The sequence below is a fragment of the Mus caroli genome, chromosome 8 (genome assembly GCF_900094665.2).
Source record: "Mus caroli chromosome 8, CAROLI_EIJ_v1.1, whole genome shotgun sequence".
NCBI lineage: Eukaryota > Metazoa > Chordata > Mammalia > Rodentia > Muridae > Mus > Mus caroli.
The window spans coordinates 20004404-20028816 of record NC_034577.1 but is presented as its reverse complement, the minus strand read 5'-3'; the positions used below and the strand labels follow the sequence as shown (position 1 = coordinate 20028816).

General features: G+C 48.7%; 1 protein-coding gene and 1 long non-coding RNA gene across 12 annotated transcripts in view; one reads left to right on the top strand and one right to left on the bottom strand.

Moving 5' to 3' along the window:
* Fgfr1 (fibroblast growth factor receptor 1) overlaps positions 1–24413 on the bottom strand; it is a 61917-nt gene that overhangs the window by 19650 nt on the left and 17854 nt on the right. For 6 of the 10 annotated variants that reach the window (XM_029480642.1, XM_029480640.1, XM_029480641.1 and 3 more), the window contains 2 exons: positions 23498–23676; positions 634–900 (listed from right to left, as the gene is read on the bottom strand). In XM_029480642.1, the coding sequence (XP_029336502.1) occupies positions 634–900; positions 23498–23588 (358 nt within the window). In that variant the 5' untranslated portion in view covers positions 23589–23676. The remainder of the gene's footprint in view (positions 1–633; positions 901–23497; positions 23677–24413) is intronic. The other 4 variants (XM_021169257.2, XM_029480645.1, XM_029480646.1 and 1 more) reach the window with 1 other exon arrangement.
* Positions 294–3699, top strand: LOC110299551. 2 transcript variants are annotated; one of them, XR_002378471.2, is made up of 4 exons: positions 294–444; positions 1835–1932; positions 2780–2858; positions 3510–3699. It is a non-coding gene; the product is annotated as an uncharacterized LOC110299551 (long non-coding RNA). The 2 variants fall into 2 exon arrangements; XR_002378472.2 differs by having other exon boundaries at positions 2707–2858.

The window sequence follows — 24413 nt, the reverse complement described above, 5'->3', positions numbered from 1 at the left end:
ACCCTATTTTAAAAAAAAGGTCTTGATATCCACCAGAGGTCTCTCTAGTGGAGAGACTGACACTCTTGGGAACTAGAGAAACATGTTTCTTATCTGGGGACAAGTTCTAAATGGTGACTGAGATAAGGTACCAAGCCCCCATCATGGTACAAGGAAAAGTTCCTGCTTCTTCCTCAGATGCTGGTTTTGGGAAACTGACATTCTACGGGAAGCATATTCCCAGCAATGAGAGTTCTAGGCTCGCTCCCTGGTTGCTAGGCAACAGGTTTTTCCCACAAAGCCCGAACACGGCAGCGAACCTTACTGTATGTTCTCAGGTCCCAATCACTAAGCCTAGGCCTTGACAAGATGAAGTGGGCGAGCCCCACTTAGCATGCTCTGGACTGCTGTGCTGGAGAAATGACAGGGTCTTAACACCCCCAAGCATTCATAATCACCTCAGAGGTAGGTCTTAGCTTGGCGTCTGCCCTACCCGGTCAACCGAGAGCCAAGCCACGCAGCGGGCAGGGAGCAATGTTAGTGGGCAGCAGTTCTGAAGCAGAGAAGGGGCGGGATCATGGAGGGGAAGCCCGCCTCCCTTTCAAACTAGCAAAGTGGGAGGAGTGGGATGGGGCAGAGGGCATTGCTACCAACCTGAGACATTGACGGAGAAGTAGGTGGTATCGCTGCCAGAGGGGCTGCTGGTCACGCAAGCGTAGAGGCCAGAGTCAGCAGGGATGGAGTCCCGCACCTCCACCTCCTCCCCTGTGATGCGGGTACGGTTGCTCTCCACCAGCTGCACCCCATCCCGCAGCCAGTTGATGCTCTGCACATCATCGCGAAGCCGACAGCGAAGCTGTAGCAGGTCGCCAGGGTGGACCAGGAGAGACTCCACTTCCACAGGGACTCCCCAGGGCTGAGCTGCAGCAGCCACCCACAAGGGCCAGGAGGAAGAGCCAAGTGGAGAAAGGAGGAGGAGAAAGGGAGTTAGGTGAGCCATAGGGCGAGCCGAGCCGTAGGTCACTGCACTGTCCAGGCCTCAACTAAAGCAAGAGAGCTGGGGACCGGAACGTGTATCAGTCGGAAATGATGGGCAACCCGAGGCCCCCAGCTCTTCTCCTCCACCCCGCTTCTCCATTAGTCATAGAAGAAAGAGGCAAAGTTAGGAAGCAGCCGCAGCAGCAGCATTAAGCAGTGTTTCAACTTCCACTGTTCTAAGGGGAAGGGCCTCCCCGTCTCTAGAATGCCCCTTTCCCCATATGCTGCTCAGTTCTTTGCCACTTCCCACCAGAACACACCCCAGTCGGCCTCACCCCTCTCCCTAGCGAATCACGCCAACCAACCCCTCATGAACCCAGTAACCCCAACGCCCAAGATGAGAGCAGGCATTTGGTCAACCAGGGCTCTTGGTACACATGACTCAGCGTGGGTGGGGGCCTGGCCCTCCAGCAACACAGATGCACATGTGGGAGGGACAGCCAAGCAAGAGGTCAGCTCAGGGGAGCCTCCAGCTAACAGGTGTTAGGCCCAAGGCCTGCAGCTGCCACCACGGCACATTTGCTCTGGCAACAGACATGGCACACATAAACCTCTCCTCATGGCCTGCCTGGGCTCACCCTTTCCTGCACCCCATCTTTCTCCTTGAGACACGGTGTCGCACTGTGGGTGGTGTGACTGAGAGTGGCTTTTGGATGTTTGATCCTGGGTTGGCAGAACTGTTCTGGGACAGAGTGAGAGGAGGTGTCTTTGTTGGGGAAGGTGTTATTGCTATGAGTAAGGTTTCAAAAGTCCATGCCAGACCAAGTCTGTCTGTCTGTCTGTCTATCTCTCTTTTTTCCTTCCCTCTAACTTGTAGACAGCATGTAAGCTCTCAGCTGCAGTTCCAGTGCCATGCCTGCCCGCGTGCTGCCATGGTTGCCACCAGGACGGTCGTGGACTCATCCCTCTGAAACTGTAAGCAAGCCTCCAATTAAGTGCTTTAATTTGCCTTAGTCCCTTACACATCCCCTTCTGTATCTCAACCAGAACAAGACCTACCCCCCAACATCCAACTATGGAGAGCACCCACCCCGCCTTTTTTTAAAAATAAATTTAAAAAAAAAAGATTTATTTATTTATTCATTTTATATATATGAGAGTACACTGTAGTTGTACAGATGGTTGTGAGCCTTCATGTGGTTGTTGGGAATTGAATTTAGGATCTCTGCTCACTCTGGTCAACTCCGGTCACTCAGTCACTACTCACTCTGGCCCAAAGATTTATTTATTATTATACATAAATACACTGGAGCTGTCTTCAGATGCACCAGAAGAGGGCATCAGATCTCATTATGGGTGGTTGTGAGCCACTATGTGGTTGCTGGGATTTGAACTCAGGACCTTCGGTAGAGCAGTCAGTGCTCTTACCCGCTAAGCCATCTCGCCAGCCCCTGCATCCACCTCTCCTGTGGATGAGCTGCCTCATTCATGTGATCAGAAAGACCCATATTCTTGGCACTACCAGTAGTTAGCCATACTGGCCAAATAAATTAATCCCTTTGCTAAGGAGGAAGCAAAGAACTTTCTGGGTTTTTTTCCTGCACATTTAAATGAATGGCTGGCCTGGCCTCCTCCTCTGAAAGAATGTTCTACGTGCTGGCCACCCACCTAGGCTGAAGTCACATGTGCCTGAAACTCTGAAGCAGCTCCCCCAATCCTGCTCTGACTCCACCCTTTGCTTCTCTCTAGGAGTTCACCATCTAGTCCTAGAACTGGCGGGGATCTCAGGTCTAACCACCATCTGGCCTCCTTCTTTTGTCAGGGTCTCACTTTGCAGCCCTGGCTAGCCCAGAACTCACAGAGGTCTACCAGCTTCTTCATCCTCCATGCTGGGGTTCAAGGTATGTAACCAACCTTTACTTACACTGGGACTTTTGTTTTTCTGAGACAAAGTCTTACTACATAGCCCAGAGTGCCTTGAACTCACTGTATAGCACAGATGGTCCCACAGCATCTGACACCCCCACCCTACCCCACATCCCTTCTTTAGCAGTGCTTGGGTGGAAGCCAGGGCTGGGCAAAGGCTGGGCCACTGAGCGCCTTGTGGCTCCTCTCTCTTTCAGACTGGTCTTATTTTTGACTGTGTGTATGTGCTTGTGTCTGTCTGTGGACGTGTGCATGTGGGGTGTGGGTCCCTATGGAGGCGAGCAGTGTCCCACCAACAACTAAAGCCGGTGTTACACACAGTTGTGAGCCACGTAACATGGGGAGTAGGAACCAGACTGGGACCCTCCCTACTCTGATCCTCTTAGGAGCTACCACTGCAGCCTCTAACTTCTCATTTTAATGAGCTCCTCTCTGAAGTGGTCCATTGGTTTTGCACTAGAAGCCTTAGGTCCATCCATGGGGGTTGACCATGGCTTTTCTTCCAAGGAGCTCACACACTGCAGTTTATCGACCTAAGGGCTCTCTCTCCTAAACACAGTGCCATCTCAAGTTAACGTCTGAATACCAGTAAGCTAATACATGTTTATTTTTGTGTTCTGGTCAAGGAGAGCACCAGAGGGGAACAGAACGCACAGCTGATTAAAAATAGCTGCTACGGACTATTCCTTCCATTCTTACTGGTTTATGGTTTTGCCAAAAGAAGAAAAACAGCCTGGATTTGACCCTGAAGGAAAACAGCAAGCGTTCCTTCCGCCTATTGATCCGATTTCATTTCCCCTCAAGTGATCTCACTGATTAAATATTTTGCTGCTCTCGATCCCCACCAGCCACTAACCACTGGTCAACAACAGCGAAGTCAAATTCTCAGAGTCAGGCATCGAGCAGTCTACTTACACAGGTCACAGAGACTAAAAAGTAGCTCCCAAAGAACTCAGCGAAGAGAACGGACAGACAGGCACTGCTCCCAAGGGAAGGAGCCAGCAGCCTGCCCTTTCCCATGGTCGTAACTTCTAGCTGGTGCTGACCAATGTGGGAAAGAAACTCATCTCTGAGCTAAGAAAGCCTCGGGTACCAGCATCCTTGTTTCTACATTGTTTCTCCCCCCATCCCACCCCCCACTCTTGCAGCTATCCTGGGACAGCACTCCTCCAAGACCCACCCTCTGGTTTACGTAGTCACTGTCTTCATCAAAATCTTACCCTAGATAAAAAGTAAGACCCAAGTCCCTCTTTCTCTCCCCGCACCCTTTTCCCCCTTTGATTTTTTGAGACAAGGTTTCTCTGTCTAACCCAGTATGTCCGGGAACTCACCCTGAAGACTAGGCTGACCTGCTGGGATTAAAGGCAGGTGCAACCATTGCTTGGCCCAAATCCTTCTTGGCCTCCAAAGGCTCCTGCCAACCCTGTCTTCCTACTCCACTCAAACCTGGCTATGCCCCTGCACAACTGCACCATCCCCCTGCACAGTAAATGGACTTCTGATGGCACCAGTCATAACCTCCCGAGTTCTCCTGCCTCAATCAGTCAAAGTCTACGGGCCAGAAAAATCCCAGCAGCAGACATGCCAGTCTACATAGTGGTTGTCATCCATATTCAGGACAGACAAAAAAATTCTGCCCATAGATTCTCCATCTGTGGTTGATTGATCCCATAGACATGGGAGAATAGCTGTATATTCCAAGTTAGAAAACCATTCCAAAAATCTAATTTCAGACTATTTTACCTCCCTGTCTCAAAAAAAATCCAGTCATAGAACTGAATCCTCATCCCCTACACACCCTATAGATAGACAGACAGACAGTCAGACACACACACACACACACACACACACACACACACACGGTTTCTCAATAGCCCTGGATGTCCTAGAATTCATTATAGACAAGCCTGCACCTTGAACTCCCAGAGATTGCCTGCCTCTGCTTTCTAAATCCTGGGATTATAGGTGCCCGCCGCTACACTCAGCACCCTTACCACATACTAGCCACCACTGTTCCGTGTACTTCAGACAATGGGATCGCACTCTGTATGGTATTTTGTGACCGTGTCAAGAAGAAGCAAGGCCCTTCTATGTCAGAGTTGTTCTCCACACTTCAGTGTTTGGGTGCATGACCAGTACCAGAGGACATCAGGGAGTCCTGTCCCTCAGTGATGACAAGTACCCAGACCTTGCTTCTCCTAAGACCTAGAAAGCAACCCAGACCAGAACTGACTCTTACAGTTAACACCAGGGACACAGAAATGGGTCTTTTAGAGGACTCATTAATCAGCCAAGGGGCGGTAAAGTATTAGTGGCTTTCTTCATTGATAGCAGAGGCCTTAGATATATGGGTCCCCCATTTACAAAGCAGCTATAAAGAAAGCTACTTTGTTGTGGAAGGCATAGAAAGGTAACACGTTGGACTATTACCTGTGTGTTAGAGTGGTCCTGACATTGACCCTGTTACTAGGTAACGCTCACTAGCAACTCACTGCCTTGGTTAAGAATTGTGTGGAACTTACATCTTCCTTTGACAAGAGGTACTTGGCATTCATAGCCTCCTCTGAGCTGGACTTTCTCAGTCAAGACCAATGGCCTGGAGCTACAGTGTGGCAGGTTTATCAGCCAATGAGAGAGCAGCTAACTGCTACTTTCATTAAACTGGCTGTGAAGGATGCAAAAGGGGGTCATACTCGGCCAATGCTGAAATCCACATTCCAATCTTGATAGAAGACTGGATAGGATAGCATGGGGTAGCATGGGATAGCATGGGATTGCATGGGGTAGCACAGGATAGTAGGATAGGATAGGAACTTGTTGAAATAAAGTACAGAGCCAACCAGTCAGATCAATGGTGCAGGGGCAAGGCACTTGCTGGCAAGCCTTAGAACCCATGTGGTGGGAGAAGGAATGAGCTCCCTGGCCTCACTACACACACACTAAACAAACGGAAATGTCTTCTAAAACAGCTGGGGTTTTTGTTTTTTGGACAGGACCTCACTATGTAGTCCTATCTGGCCTGGAACTCACCATGTAGCTGGCTTCAAATTTACAAGAGATCTGCCTGTCTCTGCTTCCTAAGTATTGAGATTAAAAGTGTGTCCCTCCGAGCTGGTTGAAAACATTTTAAGGGGGCCGGAGTGATGGCTCAGAGGTTAAGGGCACTGGCTGCTCTTCCAGAGGACCCAGGTTTGGTTCCTAGCACCCACATGGCAACTCATAACCACCATTAATGCCAGTCCTAGGATATCCAATGCCCTCTTCTGGCCTCTTTGAATGCCAGGTATACATGTGATGCACTGACATAGATGCAGGCAGAATACCCATACACATAAAAACAAAAATAAATCTTCGGGGCTGGAGAGATGGCTCAGTGGTGAAGAGCAATGGTTACTCTTCCAGAGGTCCTGAGTTCAATTTCCATCCATAACCATCTATAATGGAATATGATGCCCTCTTCTGGCATACAGGAGTACATGTAGATAGAGCACTCATATACATAAAATAAATCTTTAAAAAGATTATCTGTGGGGCTGGTGAGATGGCTCAGTGGGTAAGAGCACCCGACTGCTCTTCCGAAGGTCCGGAGTTCAAATCCCAGCAACCACATGGTGGCTCACAACCATCTGTAACGAGATCTGACTCTGTCTTCTGGAGTGTCTGAGGACAGCTACAGTGTACTTACATATAATAATAAATAAATCTAAAAAAAAAAAAAAAAGATTATCTGTGTAGCCCTGGCTGTCTTTAAACTCACAGATCTGCCTGCCTCCGCCTGCCCCCCGCCCCCCAAACCAGTACTAGTATCAAAGCATGCAGCTATAATAACAGTAGCAAAATTACAGTTACTAAGTAACCACTGCTTTAGAAGGAGGGAAAACTATGTGTCAGCCTTATCCTCTCCTCTCTCAGAGCCTCTAGAACAGAGGTGGGGAACCAGACTTCAGTAATCTTCAAGAAATCAGCTTTCATAGTGCTTTTATGTTAAAGAACATGATAAATGTGAATGAAACCTTTTTGCCCCCTTTCCTATTTGTACCCCCAAATACTTCAGCTATTGGGATAACTTCTCAACAAGCCAAGAGGGGCTTGTACCAGAGCAGGCCGGAAGTGATCCAGTGGTTTAGCAGGTTAATTCTGGTCTGAGGATGTCCATCAAATCCATCTCCCCACTCGAAATCTGGTCTCTGACATGAGCCCTGTATCATCAGCGGGAGAGTGGAGCCTGGAGGCCCAAATCCATATAAATCTTATTATGTTTCCGCTTGTACAGCAGTCAATAGGAGACAGCCATTAAAGAAATCCTCGGGGGCACACCTGTCTGTGGAGACCGCCAATGCAGCCCACTCGTGCCACAGGAATCAGCAGAGCTGGAACAGCACCGGATGGTACAAGATCACTTCCTGGGGTGGTGAGATGGCTCACTTGGCAAGAAAGCTTGCTGCAAAGCCTGACTTGAGTTCTGCCTCCAGGACTCCCGTGGTAGAGAGAACTGACTCTTACAAGCTATCCTCTGACCACCACATGTGCACTGTGTATATGTCCCTGGGCATGTGCGTGTGCGCTCGCGTGTATGTGTGTGTGTGCACACGCGCGCGCGCGCGCACACACACACACACACCATTAATATAAAATAAATGCAATTTAAAAAATTTATTAAAACATACCCCAGACCTGCTTCTATAAAACATGGACTGAGGGCAGAGCATGCCCAAACCCCACATTTTCCTGTGACTTCAAAGAAGAGAGGCAGCAGTACTACACAGCACTTTGCCATTCACGACACCCCCCCCCCCCCCCCCCCGCAAGCTTCCCATTCACAACCATGCAAACCAGATACCAGCACACAGCAGGCAGAGGGTTTCTCCAGGCTGCAAGTTAGTTCATCGTGTTCTCTCTATCCTGTGGGGCTGTGGGGCTTGCGCCATGTACAGCTCGTCTTGTGTTACCTAATCGGATCCCCACAGCTGATAAAATAGGGTCCCATCGGTATCCTCATTTCAGAAGCGGGGGAAATGGAGGCAGACGGAGAGATAAAAGGTACAGGGCAATCCACCTGGGTAGTAAGCGTTACTAAGAAGTGGGAGCCAAACCCGAGTGCCAACACAAGCCCGGGCACAGCTCACCCTTTCACCCTTTCATTTACATCACTGTGTCTTTTGTTTTGCTCCCTCACCCCCACCCCTGCCCATCGAGACAGAATGGCCTAGGCTGGTCTTCCATTTATTATGAAGTTCATAGTGACAAGCCTCCTGCCTCTGGAGTGCTGGGATAAATGAGCTACTGTGTGTACACAACTAAGCTTCACCATGTCTTTAAAGTCATTGATTTTTTTTTTTCTCCCTGAGATCTGCAAAGCGCTTTTGGTTCAACCCTTTAATCTCATCTAATAGAGCCCAGTTGCCTCCCATCTTCTTGCATGGGATTCTAAAATTGGCTGCTCTGGGCTTATCCTCCCCATCCCACCCCCACCCCCCAATCTCACAGCTTAATCTCAACAATACCTTAAGAATTCATTTACCTCGCTATGTGTGGAGGCACACAACTTGAATCCCAGCACTCTGGAGGCAGAGTCGGGGAGATCTCCATGAGTTCAAGGGCAGCCAGGGCTATATAGTGAAACCCTGTCTCAATACAAGCAAACAAAGCAAAACCAAAAAAAAAAAAGTGTTTTTAACTTGAAGGAACCCCTCCAATTGAGCAGGTTTGGGAATTGGGGGTACCCTCCTCAGTGGCATGCCCTAACTAATCATTGGCACTGCATGTGACACTTACAAAACGTGGTCATTTGTGATCGAGCTCCTTGTCTTTGCCTCCCACTGAAGAGAGGTTGTGAGACTTCCTGCAAAGTCACAAAACAAAAAGGCTCTAGCTGTGTCCTGGGCTCCTCCCCACTGCTTCTCACCCGAAGCGTGTTCTAAACGGTTAGGGATGACCCACGGATGGCTTGCAGACACAGCACTGTCCTCACAGCCCTCCCTGCTATCCTCCCACCACCACCACCCCCATCCCTGCAGCTCAGCTCTTAGCAGTCAGGACAGCTGAGAGCTGTCTTCTCACCCGTCATTTACAGCTTGCAGCTGATAACCTCTAGCGCCATCCACATTAGTCAATGGGGCCTGGACAATCTTCTCCTTGGCCGAGATCCATAGATCAGAGGTCCTGAGAGAAGTCCGGCTCAACAGCAGAAATGACACGCTGTCTGCCATTTCCCTCACACTCTGAGATTCCCCAGCCCAGCTTATTCCCTCCTCAAGAATCCAGAGCTGTGGGTAGCGGTGGCACACACCATCAGCCCCAGCACTCGGGAGGCAGAGGCAGGCAGAGCTCTGTGAGTTCGAGGCCAGCCTCATCTACAGAGTTCCAGGATAGCCAGAGCTACACAGAGAAACCCTGTCTTGAAAAATAAAAACAAAATCCAGAGTCTTTTAGCTGTCTCCTCTCCCCTGCCTCAGTGATCCCGTCCCCCACCCCCACCCCATACCCATTTCTTCATTATCCCTCACATGAAGCTTTTTGCCACTTTAGAGACTTTGCATCTCTTAAATGACTTTTTCTAACAACAACAACAACACAAATAGATCACTTCAAATTACTTCTGAAGCTTACAGTAAAAAAGCGACATTCCTTGCTCCCTCCTTCTTTCCCTGTGAGGCAGGGACTACCAAGCTATCAGTGAACACTGAAGAGGGATGTTGGCGCCACAGGTGTTTATGACCACGCCACATCATGTGGCGCTGAGGACGGAACACAAGGCTTCGAAGAATCCGTACATTAGCCCTGTTTACCTGACAACTAGAACAGTCTACACTAGTGTAGCATCTCTCAAAGGTCAGGAATGATAAAGACATCTTAGGTACCCAAAGACTCCCTTCGCTAAATCCAGACAGGGGTGCTTCGAGTGGTCTCAGGGTCACACACACACACACACACACACACCCCGTGAAATGCCTGTGGTTGGGATTTTTTTGGGTTAAAGAAAATGAAGGCAGAGGGGGTCGTCTCAGCAACAAGAGGGAGATGGTGGTCTGGGAATGTTTACAGTCTTGGCACAAGCTCCCAGTGATAAGTGGGGAGCAATTGTGGATGTGGGAGGAATTTGGGGTGGCATTGAAAGCAACTAAGAAGGAACAGGCGGGCGGGGCTCCAGGGGCCCTCGGCAGAGGTCTTTATTACGTTATTCTGACTTTGAAATGGAACCGAAAACTTAACTTTCATCTAGCAAGACCAAGACAGAACAAGCAATCACAGTAAGATCCCAGGTGATAGTCATCACTCTCCGAGGGACCGGGCGCCGAGATCTCCTCAAAACAAGGAGGGCTGCAAAACCGGGGGAGCATAGGTGTGTTGTGGTAACGAAAACCGAAGCACCAATCAATTACCAGGGGCCTTTCTCCTGGTCAGCAACATTTGGGGCCCTGACCGGGGGTTTGGACAGGTTTTTTTTTTTTTAATAGAAAAAGGGAGAGGAGCGAGAAGGAACATTTTGCATGCAAATGGGCCATTGCCAGAACAGCCCATTAAAATGTAAAACTCCACATTGGGCTGACAAAATGGTGCAAAGCGCGGTGCTTGCCACAGGGGCCGTGATGAAGCACACAACAAAGAGGCCAGGGAACAACGAGGGCTGAATGGCCTCTGTCAGCAGGTCCCCTCTCTCGTTGCCATGGGGACTCCACCGGGGCTTACTAAAGGTATTTCCTGAGGAGAAAGGCAGCGCACACATGCCCAGGCAGCCGAGCTAATCCTGACAGGAAGCCACGGCCATTCAGGAGCCCAGGGGCTTGGGGCTGAAGTTTTGTTTTGTTTTTATTAAAAAAAAAAAAAAAAAGATTTCAGTCTTTTGTGTGCCCCACCTCATCACTGTAATTTAGTACGGAGCTGCCAAAGCCGCAGCTAGCTAGGGTCCTTGTGTCCACCACATGACACCCCCCTCCCCTCCCAAATCGGCCCCCCCACTCCCCCAAGCTGGGCTTACATGGGAGTCCCAGGGCAAGAGTTTTGTTTCGACCTGACAAACCTTTCAACAAAGGTGTGCACCAGGACTGTGTTCAGTCGGGACACAAACTTCATGCCTGTAGTTTTCCCACTGGCTTTATGGTACCCAGGCCCTGGTGTCCCCCCACCCCCACCCCACCCCCGACTCCCACCGCAGCCCGGTCCAGCTGGAAGGACTGTAATTACATGATTAAGAAAGGAATCAAATCTCCCCTTCTTCCCCAGCAAAGATTCTGGCTCTGCTGGTAAAAACCTGGACCAAGCAGGAAAAAAAACCCAAATCTCTTCCTGTACCCTTCTTCCCAACTGGGTCTTTAAATCCATTGCTCCTCTTCCTCCTAGTTCACTGGCCAGAAAGAACCCAAAAAGAGGATGCCCTGCAGCTCCAGGAAGGGCTGTCTGTGCTCAGGGCTCCCAGGAGTTGGAGTCACCATGTCTCACTTGGCACCAGAAGAATGCAGCCATGGCAGATTCGGGGAAGGAGGCCAACCACACAGCTGGCAGCGGAGGAAAACTGTGTGACAACTGCCTCCTAGGGCAGTTTAGGGTCCACTGACATTTCCTGAGCAACTTAAAGTCAGAAGATCCATCCCCATAGAGGGGGTGGGGGGGGGTAGGGAGACTGGAGCTCTGTGACTAAAACGTGGGCCCATGCCATCATGTACTTGCAAAGCGTGTTTGGGGAGCTGTAGTCCTCCAGAGGGCTTATGGATACCCTTGCCCAACACACACACACACACACACACACACACACACACACACACACACACCATTAGGAAGCTTCTGTGATTGGACTAGGTGGCTTCAATTTTGGGTTAAAGTCGCTGCAGACTTCTTGGAAGAGCCTAGCGCCGTCAGCAGTAAGCAGGTGAGTCTTGTCATAGCCCCCATCACCCAAAGTCACTTCCTCAATTCGAATCGGAAACTACAATTGGCCACCGAATGATAGAATGCCTAAGGACCGCTCTGCTAAGTTTTCGGCCAGGAAGGGGGGTGGGGCGGGGAGGAGAGAGAGTGGTGGTCCTGTTGCTAGGGCGGTAGCTTGGACCCTCCCACTACTGGCAGGGAGCCCAGGCCTCCCAGCCATGTGTCTGCAGCTGCGACCTGTCATACACTTCCTGGTCTGGGTTCTGTAATGGGAAGATCATTAAGTATGGGGGAGGGGGGGAATAAGAGGACTCTACAGGGAAGAGGTAACTCCCGAAGTCCGCTCTACTCTAGGCCCTGACCTTAAAGTCTGGTCAGGTTCCTTAAAGAAAGGAATGCACTGCCCTGCCCCCAAGCGCCCGCCCGGGGAGGAGCCTTCTAGGGCCGCCCCTCCCCCCAGGCTCCGAAGCTCCAGTTTGGAGAAGGAAAAGGCCGGCAGCTGGGCAGGAAAAGTTGCAGTCCCCAAAAAACTTGCTGATCCATTCATCCAGTAGGAGTGTCAGCTGTTTCGGAATGTGCCTTCTGTCCCCCCCCCAAAAAAAAAACCACAGATGGTGCCCGAGTGAACGGCTTGGTTACGTGTGGCCTGCGGTCTGTCCGCACCGTGCCAATGAGTCTGGGGGTGTTTAGGTCAGAGAGCCCAGCGTTAGACCACCCAATCCAGGGTGGGCAAATAGCCTTCTCACAAAGCGTCATGTCATTCTCTGCCATGAAGAAATGCCCCCAGCTGGGGAGACACCTTAGGGGTGGAAGACTTACTTGGAATTTTAGAGGTTCTGTTTCAATCCCCACTATCACGTTCACTCATAGGTTTAAAAAAAAAAGGGTGGGTGGGGTGACTCTTTAGTAGCACTCACATCTTAAATCCCAGCACTGTGTATGTGTATGGGGCAGTGCATCCAGAGACAGAGGCAGGCAGATTAACTGAACCTGGTATACAAAGCAATTTCCAGGCCATCCAGACTATGCAACAAGATCTGAGACCTTGCCTTTAAAAAAAAAAAAAAAAGTCCCTTATTTTTGCATTATGAAAATACACAAAATGAAATGCCTTAAGATAAAATAATACAGCAAAAGCTGGTTACTTGGTAATAGGCTATCAATTAGGGAAGGCGGAAGATCCCGAGATTGCTGGACAGCAATGTGAACATAGCCATGGTGGCTCTTGCCCTATAAAAGCCTGGCATTTATGACATTGAAGCAATAGTACTAACAAGGCTAGCCTGGGCTACATAGCAAGTTCCAGAACAGACAAGGCTACCCAGAGAGACCCTGTCTGAAAAACGCCATACAAAGGTTTAAAGTGGAGAGCTTCAGGTTACATCTATCTGGACCTAACTCGCTCACACAAACTACCAGACCACGAAGATCTGGGAGCATAGATGTCCAGAATGGAGCTTCATTTATAGCCCCTGCTTGTCCACAGAATGAATTCACTCTGCGGCCTCTATCTCCTGCACTCACAATATCAAAAACAAGCAAGCAGTCTTTGCTTGAATGCTCAAAAGAGCATGGGTGAGGGGGTCTGACTTTTGAGGGGCTCTCTGTACCCTTTTTACCTGGTAATCCAGAACCATGGGACTCGGGGTACATACAAGCTTCCCTCAGCTAAGCAACCCTAATGACCTCTGGGAAGAGAGGTCTAACATTCACTCAGTGGCAGGCCCAGATTAAGCCAACACAGTTCAGCAGAGACAGACAACTGAGCTAGAAGAGCCTAGTACCTTGATTCTGGGCTAGTGATGTCCTGTGAAGACCCAGTCTCCATGTGTAATATGAAAGCTAACCACAAGCCTAGCTAGGTGCCTTCTGGCTTAGCGTCCACATTTCACCCGAGTGCCAAGATTCTAGAGTCACTGTGCCCGGCCAACTTTTCATTTTTAAGATTAGAATTGTTAGGGTGTGGAGACATGACTGAGTGGTTGAGTACTGACGGGGACCTGGGGTTCAACTCCCAGCACCCACATGGAGGCTCACAACCATCTGTAGGTCCAGTTACAGAGGACCCTAGCAGGGTGCTGTACACACGCGGTGCGTGTAAATGCATTGCAGCCCAAACACAAAGCAGGTAAAATTTAAAAGATGAAAATAAAATTGAAAACAAAAAGGTACCTTTTTAAAAAAATGAAAATGGAGCCAACATAGTATAGTGGTGCACATTTCTCTAATTCCTGAGCTCGGGAGGTAGAGGCAGGTGGTTCTCTGCGAGTTTGCAACCAGACTGATCTACATCGTGAGACAGGTTCATAACCACCTGTAACTCCAGCTTTGGGGGATCTGACACTCTCTTCTAACTTCTGTGGGCTGCAGTCCTGTGCACACACATACACACATAACATACCTACATGTAATTAAAAATAAATCTTAAAAAAAACCCTTCCAACTATAATATGGTAGGAAAGTAGAAACTATACCATATTCTAGGCTACTCGTAAGCCATGCAGCCTTGATGTGTTGGCTGTTTGCTGCGGCTCCTAAACAGCCTAGGATTACAGGGCAAAATAACTGATTCTTCATAAACCAGTTTGAGAGGAGGGGTTTTGAAAACTGAACCCAGGACCCTCACACATGTCAAGCGAGCACCCAGCCAAACGCTAAGTTACAACCTCTACCTAAATGGTCTCAAACTCCCAATCCCCCTGCCTCAGCCACCCAAACAGCTAGGATAACAGGCACTCGCCGAGATATTCCTCCGTTGGCTAAGATTAGGCTCTATGTTTCCTGCTTTGGCCAAGCGTCAGGTTGAAGGAAGTCCGGCAAACACATTTAAAGTGGGCCAAACTATGATATAGAGTAGGTTGGATATACTAAAGCATTTTTAAAAATTCTTTATTGTCATTCTGTATGTGCACGCCCACCGCCTACACCCGTGGAAGCCAAAAGACAACTTTGTGGAGCTGAGTCACCCCTTCTCCCATTACAGAAGTTCTGGGGATTGAATTCAGCAGCAAGTGATCACCCAGGCTTGTGTAGCAAGTGTTTTTCCTGCTACACCATCTTGTCAGCTGTGAGTATGCGATACTTTTTTAAAAAAGATTTATTTATTTATTTATTAATTATATGTAAGTACACTGTAGCTGTCTTCAGACAGACCAGAAGAGGGCATCTGATCTCATTACAGGTGGTTGTGAGCCACCATGCGATTGCTGGAATTTGAACTCAGAACCTTTGGAAGAGCAGTCAGTGCTTTTAACCACTGAGACATCTCTCCAGCCCTATGCTATACTTTTAATTATTACTTTAGAATGTCACCCATTACATAGGAAAGGTTTTGGCTTGAGTTTAACCCCTGGGACTCACATGGTGGAAGAAGAAAACTGACTCCAGCCAGTTATCCTCTGATCTACAAGCACACACATGCACTTTCCCTTTTTTAAAAAATTTCACCATAAAATTAGGTGCAGTGATATAGCCTCAGTACTTGGGAGACGGAGGCAGGAGGATTGGGAGTTTGAGGCCAGCCTGGTGTAGATGAGAGCCCATCTCTAAAAAGAAAAAAGTTCACTATAAAACAATGTTTCACACTATGCCAAGAGCAGCCTCACACGTTCAATGTTCCTCCATCTTTGGCTGTATCCTGATCTTGTACTTGGTTTAAACTTGTGTTGGCTTATTGTGGCCTAAGACCAAGGTCAAATACCATATACACAGAGGTACGCACTATATAGCCTAGGTGTGCGGGGCTACACTTTGTAAGTTTGTAAGAACACTTTATTTTGCTTGCGTGATGACAAAACCTTTTCATAGTACAAGCCTCCAGACACCATTAAGGCAACAAATCACTATAAATACCTCTCTGTATATCCAACCATAATGAAATTAATGAGCTGGCACTGCCTGCAGATAAGCAGTTTGTCCATTTACTTTGAGCCCTTTGGCCCTCTTATGCAGTGTGAGATGTTCTTATATATCTTGTCTTTATTTGATGTGGGCTTCAAGTATCACTCCCTAATTGGGTTATTTATTCTATCTGCAAGTCTATGAAAACATATGGGGGTGTACCACTTTAATCTCAGCATTCCAGAGATGGAGGCAGGGGAATCTCTATGAGTTTGAGGCCAGCCTGGTCTACAGAGTGCGTCACAGGACACCCAGGGCTAAACAGAGAAACCCTGTCTTGAAAAATCATAATTAAAAACAAAAAAGAAAAAAAGAAGAGAAAATGCCACAGAGCAATCCACTACACATAGCCTAAATCATTTTCTGGTAGCAGAAGGGTAAAAATTCTGTAACCCACACAATGCAATACTATATAGTTACTACAAAAAAAAAGTCTGTATAGGAACAGATTTAAGATACAAGCCAATATATATGGTATAAATTCCATTTCTCAGATATAAACACAAGAAGAAAATCTAAAAAAAAAGATTCAGGCCAACTGTGATTATTGATGGATGATGAGAATCTAAGACATTATTTATCTGTCTGTACAAGCCTGTAGTTTCTGATTTCTTGTTATAAACACATATCAAAATAGTGTTTTGGAGGTTTTCTTGTTTGTTTTAATTTTTGTTGTTTTATTGATTGATTGTTCTGTTTTGCTTTTTGAAACAGGGTCTCTGTAGACCAGGCTGGCCTCTAATTTACAGAAATCCACCTGCCTCTACCTCCAGAGTACTAGAATTAAAGGTTCTACACCCATCAAATAAATCAGTGTTCTTAAAGACTGACAGTGTCTGGGCTGGAGAAATGGCTCAGCGGTTAAGAGCACTGACTGCTCTCCCAGAGGTCCTGAGTTCAATTCCCAGCAACCACATGGTGGCTCACAACCATCTGTAATGGGATCCGATGCTCTCTTTTGATGTGTCTGAGGACAGCAACAGTGTACTCACATACATAAATAAAATATTTTTCTAAAAAAACATACATCAAACAGAATAAAACAAGCATTCAACTACAAACTGAAAAGGGGGAGAAGGGGTAATCTAGGATTCTTTAAACTGTGGAGGCATGGCCTAGAGAGTTGGCTCAGTGGTTAAGAACACTTGTTGCTTTTGCAGAAGACCCAGGTTCAATTCCCCTGCACCTACCCACAGGGTGGCTTACAACCATCTGTATGTAACTTTAGTTCAGGGGTGTGTATGTGTGTAGGGGGGAGCTGACGCCCTCTTCTGGTCTTGTCCGGAACTGCAAGCACTGCATGCACACAGCACACATAAAATAATGTGGAAACAAAAGAAACCCCAAGAAAGAGGTGGCCTTTTAAATAAAATCTTAGTGGGGACCCAGACTAAATCTTAAGGGTAAGAACTAAGTACATATGATTAAAGAATTATAAAAAGTTGGGCGGGGACGGGTGGGCATTTCATGTAAAAGGAGAGGGACAAATATATGGTGCATGCTATGGTCAAGGAAAAAAATAGGAATATACTTGGAGAGATGGGGGAGAATCAGTGAAGGAAGAGGCCTGTAACCAGCCTGAGCCTAGCAGTCTCTGTGGGGACCATGGGGGAGGAAAGGGTGAGTCCTGGACACAATTTTCTTTGCTAATTAACCATTTGAAATTTCAGTCCTGACGTTTTCTATCCAGACTCACAGGCGGCAAGTCTACATTTTGCTGAACTCCCGGGCCCTCTTACCCACTTTGCCTACACATTCAGGGTCTGGGGAAGAGCACGGCTGCCTCCCCCCCCCCCAACCCCCCCAATCGCCTCTCTTACACAAGCTATCCCAGGAGGCTCAGGAGCACAGCAACTCAGCTAATAAGGACGGTGTGCTGGGTTTCAACTCTCACCCTAGCCTTGCTCCGTATGCAGGACATGATTCCCGAATGAAGACAGCAGGGACCATGTGTGGTATGAGGTAAATGGACAGTGGTGTTAGCCAAAGACCCGATGGGGGCGAGGCGGGGCAATGGCTCAAGCCCAGGGCTCTCTACTTACAGCCATTTAGAGGGCCCTGGTGACTGGGTTCCTACCCGGTCACACTACAGGCTGACAGAGCAAACTAAAAGTCAGAGGCAGCCCAGACTCCAAAAGGCTTCTCTTAAGGCCATGGGTCTCAACCTCCTAACACTGTGACCATTAAATACAGTGTTGTGGTGACCCCACCATCACCATAAGATTATTTTGTTGCTACTTCCTAACTGTAATTGTGATACTGTTATGCATCTGAGAATCTGTTATGAGTACTGTTACAAAGCTGAGGAGAGCTAGCAGCGGGGTCACTCCCAGTTAGGGGAGAAACAGTTGTCTGGTTTCCAGGGAAGAGGGAAGTAAGGATGTGGGGGGTGGGGGATGGGGGCTGAGCAAAAGACTTCCCAATAGCCTCGAGGAATGAGGCCTTATAAAAACAGGGCAGAGCTGCTGGTCAGACTCTCTGACCTGGCTCTCACCTCCTGGATAATGATTCCCCAGAACTCGCTTCCCCAAGGCCATCAATGACATCCCAGAGACACCCTGCTCCTTGACAGAAACTACCCATTGCCTAGGCCCTGCCCACCCACTCGGGAAGCAGCAGAAGCCGCTCTCGCAGAAGCCAGCTCCCTCCAGTTCTGCCTTCCCCACAGGTAGTCCCAGACTCGGGGTGACAGAATCCTGGCTGGATTCTTTGTATGGCCTCCATCCCTGCCCCCCACCGACAGCAAGTCCTCTGGACAACCATTTGTTCTTTCTTCCCTGAGAAATTCCTCCTCCTCCCCCCTTACTTTGGGGAGCGGCTGGCAACGGCAGAGTGGAAAAATGAGTGAGGCTAATGGTGTAGCAATGCGGAGGCCCGAGCCAAGAACACAGCCTTGAGCGGCTCGGCTGCCCGGGGCCTCGCTGATCCGGACACGTGAGTACCCTCACATTCTCTCACAGGCTGAGCACGGCCCTCCCTCCCCACCCCACCCCCCTCCACTAGCAAGTACCTTTCAGAAGCACTGGTTCTACCTCCAGGGAGGGGATGCACAATGACGTAGGGAAACCTGGCAACAGGCTTCATGGACCTACCTAACCCCCCAACCCTCACTTGAACAACAACAACAAAAGGGGGGGCGTCAATTAACACCTTTGCTTCATATAACTCCACTTTCATTCTGGAATCCTCTACTGTCCAGTGGGTTAGAAACAAACAAGGTCTTTTCACAAGAAATTTTACTGGGGGGTATTGGGCGGCCACGGTGCGTCCCCCAAAGTGTTCCAGGCCAGCTATGTGACCCTACTCCTTAGGTCACACCAACAAGCAAAAGCTGCCTGGACTACAGCCTGCCTGTCAGTGATGCACACTGCATACCTAGCTAGGCTCCCAGGCAGCTAGGCTGAAATCCACACCCTCTTGGACCAGTGGCAGCTCAGGACCCCTAGTGGGGTGGGCGTGGGAGGGCTACTAGGGAGCTACAGCTGAGGCCAGGGCCAGATTTTGGCAGCACCCCCAGCCTTTCCCCATAGGCACAGGTTTTTTCGGCAGAACAAGGACAAAGCCGGGCTTTGTGGTACACAGGCGGGCCTACAGCCTGCAGCTTTTCCATTTGATGTAACCTCTCCTCCCTCATCCTGCCAGCAGACTCCTTCAAATCTGGGTGGGTGGGAGGAGCTGTAAACCTCAGCCATTAAATCTGTTATGAGATGCAGGTTTCTGTGGATGGAGGAAAGTATTTCAAGGCTGGAAGTCTCACACTCGCTTGCTCCTTTAGGGTGCTCAGGGAACAGGGAAGCAGAGGCCGCCATTCCCAACTACAAGTGGCCCCGCAATGTTTTGGACGTACCCACTCACTGATCCCTCAAGTCCTGTTCTCAGAGACAAATACATGCAAGCAGTCTTCCTCAGACTCCTAAACTTTTGGAAGCGGGTATTCTGCCCCTGGGCCTGTGTCCCAGTTTCATTTTACACACAAACCCCAAAGTCTGATCTGAAGTAACAAAACTTAAGACTCGGTAATATGGCAAACGGGAGAAGGAAGGGGTGGGGTAGGAGAGGAGGTTGGTTTTCCTGGAACCCTTATTAAATCAACTTTGTAAGGACAGCCAGAAACTGCAGGCCTCCTGGGTCCCTTCAGGGCAGGGGCGTTTGCAGAGGACTGCCAGGATTGTGCTCAGTCAGGGGAGGGGCTGCCATCTCCTTTCCCCCTTCCCTAAAGCCTTCCCAAAGTGCAAGCAAAGTTTGGGATGATTTGTTTTTAACTTGTGGACCAATCTTTGTCACATAAAGTACAGTTGTTTTGTATTGTTTTGTTTTTAAAGACAATAGCAGCATTACTTAATCATCAGCATGGCCAAGACTACAGTACACGGCATGTCTGTGAGGTTCCAAAGTTTACAGGGCATGGGCAGAAACTATTCCTCTGACATCACAGTTAATAGTGGGTCTGTGTTCTTTCAAAACCGCCAACCCCCCCCACACACACACACACACAGGGTGTGGTGGCATAAGTCTTTAATACCAGCATTCAGAGGCAGAGGCGGGTGGATCTCTGAGTTCGAGGCCAGCCTGGTCTATATAATAAGAGCCGGGGCATCCAGGGCTACAGAGTGAGACTTTGTCACAAAGAAAATAGGGAAAGAAATGAAATAATACAGTGACCCACATGGGTATCGCAGGTGATTAGATTCAGATGTCATCGTAAGACTTCATTCTTGACAGGAAATCCTCGAACAAACATTGCTAGTGTACGGTGACAGGAAGTGACAGGACACAGGTTGGAGACAGCAAGAAGCATGGGAAAGGCTTTTAGGGTGACACACTCATCTCTCAACTAGGATGGTAGCAACATAAGATGTAGCCCTTATGAAAACTCACTGAGCTGCCTGTCTCAAATTGGCACATTTCATACTAAATAAATTATCCTTCAACCAACTGACTTCAGCTATGACTACTACACAGACTCTTCCATCCCTCCCCTCCCCTTCTATTCCCAGAACCACTACTGTGCCTAGGTTTAGTGGCACAAACCTTTCATCCCAGGCAGATCTCTGAGTTCGAGGCCAGCCTGGTCTACAGAGTTCCAGAACAGGCAGGACTACACACAGAGACCGAGTCTCAAACAAACAAAAAGAAAACAGCTGAAAAGGTCGTAGGTCCCCTGCTTCAGTCTCCACCTTGGCAGCTCAGCAGCTTCAACGACCCTCCCCCTCCACTTAAAATTCCTCACGTGGGGGCAGGGAGAGATGGCTCAGGGTTAAGAGCGCTGGCTATATCCGTCAAGACGACACAGGTTCAATTCTGAGCACGCACATGGCAGCTCACAACTGTCTAGAACTCCAGTTCAGGGGATCTGACACCTTCACACAGATGCACACATGAACAAAACACCAATGCACGTAAAAATTATTTTAAAAAAATAAATAAAAAGTCATTTAAAATTTCTTATAAGAGGACCATTTGGAAACTGCCTGCCTGCAAGGGCCTGGGATGAGATCTGAACTGTCTGTCTGCTTTCCTTCCTTGAGCTGTTAAGAGTTTGTTAGAGGAGAAAAGGAAGGCAAAGGTGGAGGATGAGACTGGAAAGGAGGAAGAGGAGGAGAGAAAAGGACCGGGAGGGAAGAGGAGCGGGCGTCCGACTATTTAGCGAAACCCATGGATTCGCTCCTAGAATACGGCCATCACTCTCCCGGCGCCTCAGTCCCACTCCCTGACTCGACACTCAACGTGCCCTTCTACAGCCCTTCCTGACAGCAGATGCAAGAACAGCTATGCACATTTTCACGTGGAAGTATTGTGTCTGTGTTGTGACATCTGAGCCTTTATTGTTGTTCCCATTTTAGTGGTTTGTCGCACAAAGCAAACCAAGATACCGAAAACTGGGTTATGTCGGTACACTTCAAATTTCTCGGTAAGAACCATTTAGATATACTGAGTTCCTTAGCAAGATGTAAGTAAGCCTTCCATATGCCGGCTGTATCCAGTTTTCCCAGGTGTTCCTCTCCACAGCTTTGTACTCAGTGAGCAATACCACTGTCCACACATCTTAAGCCTCTCGACTAAGAATGCTGGTTCTTAACCCGCTCAGAGACCTTAGTACCCTAAAGTAAGATTACAGGTAATCCAGCACTCAAAAGGCTGTGGTAGAAGATCGTGCGGCACAGCAAGATCCTATGTCAAAAACAAAAAGATAAATTACCCCTCCTCTCTTTTCTCTGTTTTTCCTTTTGAGACAGACTCTCTCTATGTGGCACTGGCACAGACCAAAATGGCCTCAGACTCAGAGATATGCCTCCGAGTATTGAGATTAAAGGCAGGTGGCACCGCGGACAGCGGGACAGATGCGGTTCAGCTCTAGGTATGACATCCCCCTGCATTCTGATAAAACCTTACTGTACCGTTTAACTATGGACTACTGGTGGCCAGAGAGATGGCTCGGAAGTTAAGAGCACTTGCTGTTCTTGTGCAGGGAAGTGGGGTCCCAGCACCCACAAGGCAACTCACAATCATGTTTTGCTTTGCTTTATTTTGCTTTTTGGGTTTTTTTTTTTTTTTTGTTTTTTTTTTTTTTTTTTTTTTTTTTTTTTTTTTTTGTTTTGTTTTGTTTGAGACAGAGTTTCTTTATGTAGTCCTGGCTGTCCTGGAACTCACTTTGTAGACCAGGCTGGCCTCGAACTCAGAAATCCCCCTGCCTCTGCCTCTGCCTCCACCACGCCCGGCTAACGCATGATCATTCTTAACTCCCATTTCCAGAGGCTCCACGAACCCTCTTCTGATCTCTGCAGGCACCAAGCATATACACATACTCGCAGGCAAGGCACTCAGACACATACAATAAATAAGTTTTAATAAGTCAACGGTCTGCTTCATATTTATTGTCTCTCCACTGTTTGACGGTAACTATATACCTATATATACCTATAGCCCTATAGGTACAGAGGTCCTCTCTTGCCTTGAGCCTTAAGCATGTGCTTGCTCATCTCTCTCTTTGGTTCTACTACTGAATGCACCATGAATATGTCAATTTCCGCCACCGCACCCTGCTCCTCTCTCACTGCCATTTGTGTACACATTCGTATGCACAGATTCACTCACTGATCAGCTAACAGATCCCTGACAGCTTAGAGGACAGCCCTGTATGCATGGCCATGGTTGGCATGGCCATCTCAAGCCTTTGACCCACTCGACGGCAGCCTTCTAGGACCAGCCACGAACTCTCGAGCCTTTTGACGACAGAAAGGTCTCGACATTAATCTCCAAGTCCCTCAGAAGCCACCAGGAGCAAGAACAACTTTTGGGGAACACACCACAGGCCCGTGGGGCCTCCTAAGACCCCTGATCCCCATCCTGCCTCCTGTTCCTTTCCAAGTCCCTTAAACAGGCCATCTCCAAAGCAAACTACCCACCAGGCCCCCAGGTAAGACCTGAAGGACAGAGTCCAAAAAGGCACATGCTCGTAACTGACTGCTCATGCCCTTGTAGAAGATCTGTCACTGGGACGGCTTTCTGGAAGCCAGAGGCCACACGGCCAAGCTCTTCTTACTCTGGAATGCTTTCTCCAAATCTCTATTCGCGTCACTCGCATCTTTCATCATCTGAGTTAAAGACCCAGAAAGAAAGCGCTCCCCTGGAATCTCACTTCTGGCTAGCGGTCCCCATTGATCCCCGCCTCTGATAAAATTGGTTCCGTATATGGAAGGAAGCCCAAATCAGCCCAGGTATGGGGAAGGGGCCCTTTGCTCCTCCAAAGAGGAAGTCTGTCCAGCTGACTGCATCACCTCCACGACAGTTAGCCCACCCTGTCTCCTCAGCTCAGGGGTCCAGCTGACCCTCCCGCTTGGCATCTTACCTTGTTCGGGCAAGGTTGGGGCTGGCCTGGCAGTGCAGAGAGCGGCTGTGACCAGCACAGCCCAGAAGAGCAGGCACTTCCAGCCCCACATCCCAGTTCTGCGGTTAGAGGTTGGTAACAAGGCTCCGAACCTCCATGGATATTCCACCGTGAGCGTGGTCTGCCTTCGCAAGCTGACTCTGGGGAAAGAAACAACGGCTGAAATAGACGCTGGAGAGGAGAGGGGTGAGGGGGAAAAGGAGCGCATGGCATCCCTGGTCAACCTGCTGCCAGGAAGGCGGCGGTGGCTGCTGCTGCTTCTGCTTCTTTAAACTAATTTATTCTTTTATATATTACATCCTGACCCTGGTTTCCCCTCCCCATCCACTCCTCTATTTCTCTTCCGAAATGGGCAGGCTTCCCAGGGATATCAACCAGACATGACATATCACTCGATGCAATACGACTAGGCACCTTGGGGCGGAGAGATGACTCAGCAGTCTGACTGCTCTTCCAGAGGTCCTGAGTTCAATTCCCAGCAACCACATGGTGGCTCACAACCATCCCTAATAAGCTCCGATGCCCTCTTCTGGTGTGTCTGAAGACAGCTACTGTGCACTCATAACACACAAAATAAATAAATACATAAATCTTAAAAACAACAACAGCAACTAGGCACCTCCCCTCATATTAAGGCTGGACGGGGCAACCCAGTTAGGAGGATAAGGGTTCCCAAAGCAGGCAGGCAAAAGCATCAGAAACAGCCTCCATTCCCTCTGTTAGGAATCCCACAAAAACACAGTTACACAACTGTCACATATGCAGAGGGCTTCCATTAGACCATGCAGGCTCCCTCACTGTCAGCTCAGACTCTGAGTCCCTATGAGCCCTGGTTGATGTTGTGGGGTTCTTGACCCCTCTGGCTCCTACAATCCCA